Source organism: Cystoisospora suis, assembly GCF_002600585.1.
Source record: "Cystoisospora suis strain Wien I chromosome Unknown contig_2564, whole genome shotgun sequence".
NCBI lineage: Eukaryota > Apicomplexa > Conoidasida > Eucoccidiorida > Sarcocystidae > Cystoisospora > Cystoisospora suis.
Window position 1 is genome coordinate 2,277 of NW_027155362.1, and position 3,318 is coordinate 5,594.

The 3,318-nt window shown below is 41.3% G+C and overlaps 1 protein-coding gene across 1 annotated transcript in view; it reads left to right on the plus strand.

Moving 5' to 3' along the window:
* The window catches only part of CSUI_005286 (abc transporter transmembrane region domain-containing protein), a gene marked incomplete at its 3' end in the record, with an annotated part of 4,753 nt that extends 1,592 nt beyond the window's left edge, over positions 1-3,161 (plus strand). Inside the window, exons 3-6 of the mRNA XM_068065463.1 lie at positions 525-692; positions 1,312-1,573; positions 2,393-2,609; positions 3,077-3,161. Of these exons, the coding sequence (XP_067922561.1) occupies positions 525-692; positions 1,312-1,573; positions 2,393-2,609; positions 3,077-3,161 (732 nt within the window). The remainder of the gene's footprint in view (positions 1-524; positions 693-1,311; positions 1,574-2,392; positions 2,610-3,076) is intronic.
* Positions 3,162-3,318: the final 157 nt, after the last annotated feature.

Sequence of the window (3,318 nt, forward strand, 5' to 3'; positions counted from 1 at the left end):
TACCTTTTCTTCTCCTTCCTTCTCGCAATTTCTCTGTCTTCAGTCTCTCTTTCTCTTTTTGAATGAATGAATGAGATTTCTTCTTTTTCTTTTTCGTCTTGCTAGCGGATCATGAAGATCTTCTTCTTCCTCTGTCAATACACACCGAGAGGTCATCCCTATACACCTAGATACATATCCATACACATATACCCATATATATATATATAAATCTATATATCTGTATGTATGTACATATATAGAGATATATCTAGATATAGGAGTTATATAGGCATTTACATAGGCACTTAGGGTTCAGCCTTCCTGTCTGATAGCCCTCCTTCCGATTCACTCCGTCTATCTTCCTTGCTCTTCTTTTCCCTTTCTTTCTTTCTTTCTCACTCTTTTTGCCTTCTTTTCTTTTCTTTTCTTTTTCTCTTTTTGTTTGGACTCTTCATCGTCCTTACCCCTGATCTTTCTTGGTATCTTCTTCTCTTTCTTTCTTTCATTCTTTCTTTCATTCATTCTTTCTCTCATTCTTTTAGGAGGCGCTGGATAAGTTGATCGAGCATACAAGAGCGACTACAATTATCGTGGCGCATCGTCTAAGTACGATAAGAAATGCCGATCAAATTATCGTCCTCGATGCCTCTAAGACAGAGTCTTCTCAGGTCGTTCAAATAGGGAACCACCACACCCTCATGCAGGATAAAGTAAGCACGAGGGAAAAGTCAAAACAAGCCAACGAAAAGGGCAGCAAAGAGTCTTCATGGTTAGGGTGTATCTACGGACTCATGTATATGCCTATGCATACATAGATATTCATATATATATATATGTATATACATACATATTCATACATATACATCATACACAGGCACACACAGACATACATACTATATGTATATATATTTAGGCGCGTGTCTGTATGAGTATGTATGTATAAAGATATATGTAGAAAGAAGTGTATGGATGAAGGTGTATGTTTGAATGGACAAGAGAAGAAGATATGCGAGAAGATCATTTTGTAGTTTCCTTTCTCAACAAGACAAGTCGAATCGTCTTCTTCTTCTTCCTTCCATCCATCTCTTACAGAGAGAGGGAGATTCTTCTTCCCCATGAAGAAGGTATTATTCCATTAGACATACCCATCCGAGCCGTGTTTTTCTTCTTCTTCTCTTCTCTTTCTTCTTCTTCTTCCAGTGTACATACACCGCGCACCATTCAAGTGAAAAAGGCTGATCTTGTCCATGACTTCGTTCAAATAGCCATGAAGTGATCTTTCTTCTTCTTCTTTCTCTTGTTGCGGTGTATGTACACCTCCTGCTGCAGGATGGGTTGTATTACCAGTTAGTTCAGTCACAGATTATGAGCGTGGAAACAGAGGCGAAGGTGAAGGGAGACGACCCTCCTACGGTCTATGAGAATGATTTAACGGGAGATTCTATAAGGGATCAAATCTCGAAACATTTGTCTGTCCTTTCGTCGAGAAAGTCAGCTAGCTCTTCAGTGCTAGCTAACAGTGGTACATTAGTCATGCATGCCGAGTCTTCTTCTCACGGCCAGTCTCTCCATCCTTCTTCTACTCATGGAAGTAAGCTCTCGTACCACTTCTTCTTCTTCTCTGGTAAAGGTATATCTATTTTTCTCTCTAACTGTCGACCTATTGACACATGGAAGGTCATACGGCCGTACAGCTGCAGAGTGAGATAGATACGAGCACCTAGGTCTCTCTCTCTCTATAGATATGTAGGTAGATGTATCTGTGTTGTCGACGTATTATGGATTAGGTAGGTAGATGGGCGGTGTAAGAGGTGCCCTCCATGGATGGCTTATGCATGTGTATAGATATATATACGTAGATATGTGTATAGATACATACATACATACGTGTATGCCTCTTTCTCTCTCTTTTTGTCCAAGAGTGTTGAGAAAGGGAGTTGTCTCAAGGTCTTAATTTGGCTTAAGGTATAGAATGTATGTAGAGATAGATACACGCGTTTGCCTCGTCCATATAGATAAGAAAGAGAGGTCTATCGCTATCTATCTACCTCTCACTCACTCGACTATCTCTCCTCTTGTCCCAGTCGGAAGCTGTCGTAGATACCTCACCATACAGACATCTAAAATATATATATATATGTATATATACATATGTATATATATGTATGGGCCCACATCTCCATGGCCATCTATCCTTGATGTGCTTATCTCTCTTTACTCTCGGATTTCTTCATGTATTCTGTGCTCGAACAAAAGACGTCTTTGGATTTCTTTCTTTCTTTTTCACAAGCAAAACTTCGACCTCTTTTCTAGACATTTTAACCGCCACTACTGCCCCTTTTCAAATGTCTTCTCTCTTCTTTCCTGTCTCCTCTTTCTTCCTTCTTTCTGGCTGTTGCGTCTTCCAAAGAGACTGGGCGGAGCGTCGTTCATCCTGCCTCTACTGTGAAAGAGGAAGAGAAGCCTTTAGCTCCAGCCTACAGCAGAGGGCGAGAATACGAAGGAGAAGGCATTTTCAAGAAGATGCGAAGACGTCTGTCTACTTTTCTTCAGATCAGAACACTAAGCTATTTAAAGCCGTGGACTTTGCTATGTCTCGTCGCCCTTATAGCGGCTGTATGTGCGGGGTAAGAAGACGAAGAAGAGGAGCAAATAGTCAAGAGAGACCAGACCTTTGATAAGGCAAGCCTCTTTCTTTCGCGTGTAGGGCGAGGCACCTCGACAGAGGTTGAAAAGACATATGGATAGCAAAGAAGAGAAGACTGGAGGCAGTGATTGACATGTAGAAAAAGAAAGAAAGAGTGAGAAAGAAAGAAAGAAGGGACGATAGCAGAGATAAGATGAGATAAGGTGATCGGAAGGTTTCTAGATGGAAGGAGAAAGAAAGAAAGAAAGAAAGAAGGGAAGGAAAATCAAGGGTGGTAGGCGATAGATGAAGAAGGAGAGTGTATTCATGTGGGGGAGGGGATGGGGTGTACGTACACCTGAGAGATAAGGTCGATGAAGAGAGGGAAGGTGCTATACTACGACTTTTTGAGAGACGTTTGTCTTCATTCCTACATGTCTCTTTCTTTCTTCTTCTTGTGTGTTGCAGAGCTTTGTATCCTCTCTTTGGAGTGATCTTCTCGAAGTTTACGAAGGTTTACTTCTACCCGGATCCCCATAAGATACGCCATGACGTAAGCAAGATAGCTAAAGCCTAGATCACACCTTCTCCCCCCCCTCTCTGGCTAGAAGAAGAAAGAGAAGAGACGCAGCAGGATATTCTACAGCCTGACTCCTCCATTTACCATGCAACAAGATACACATGAAGATACAGATGTATGTATTACACAT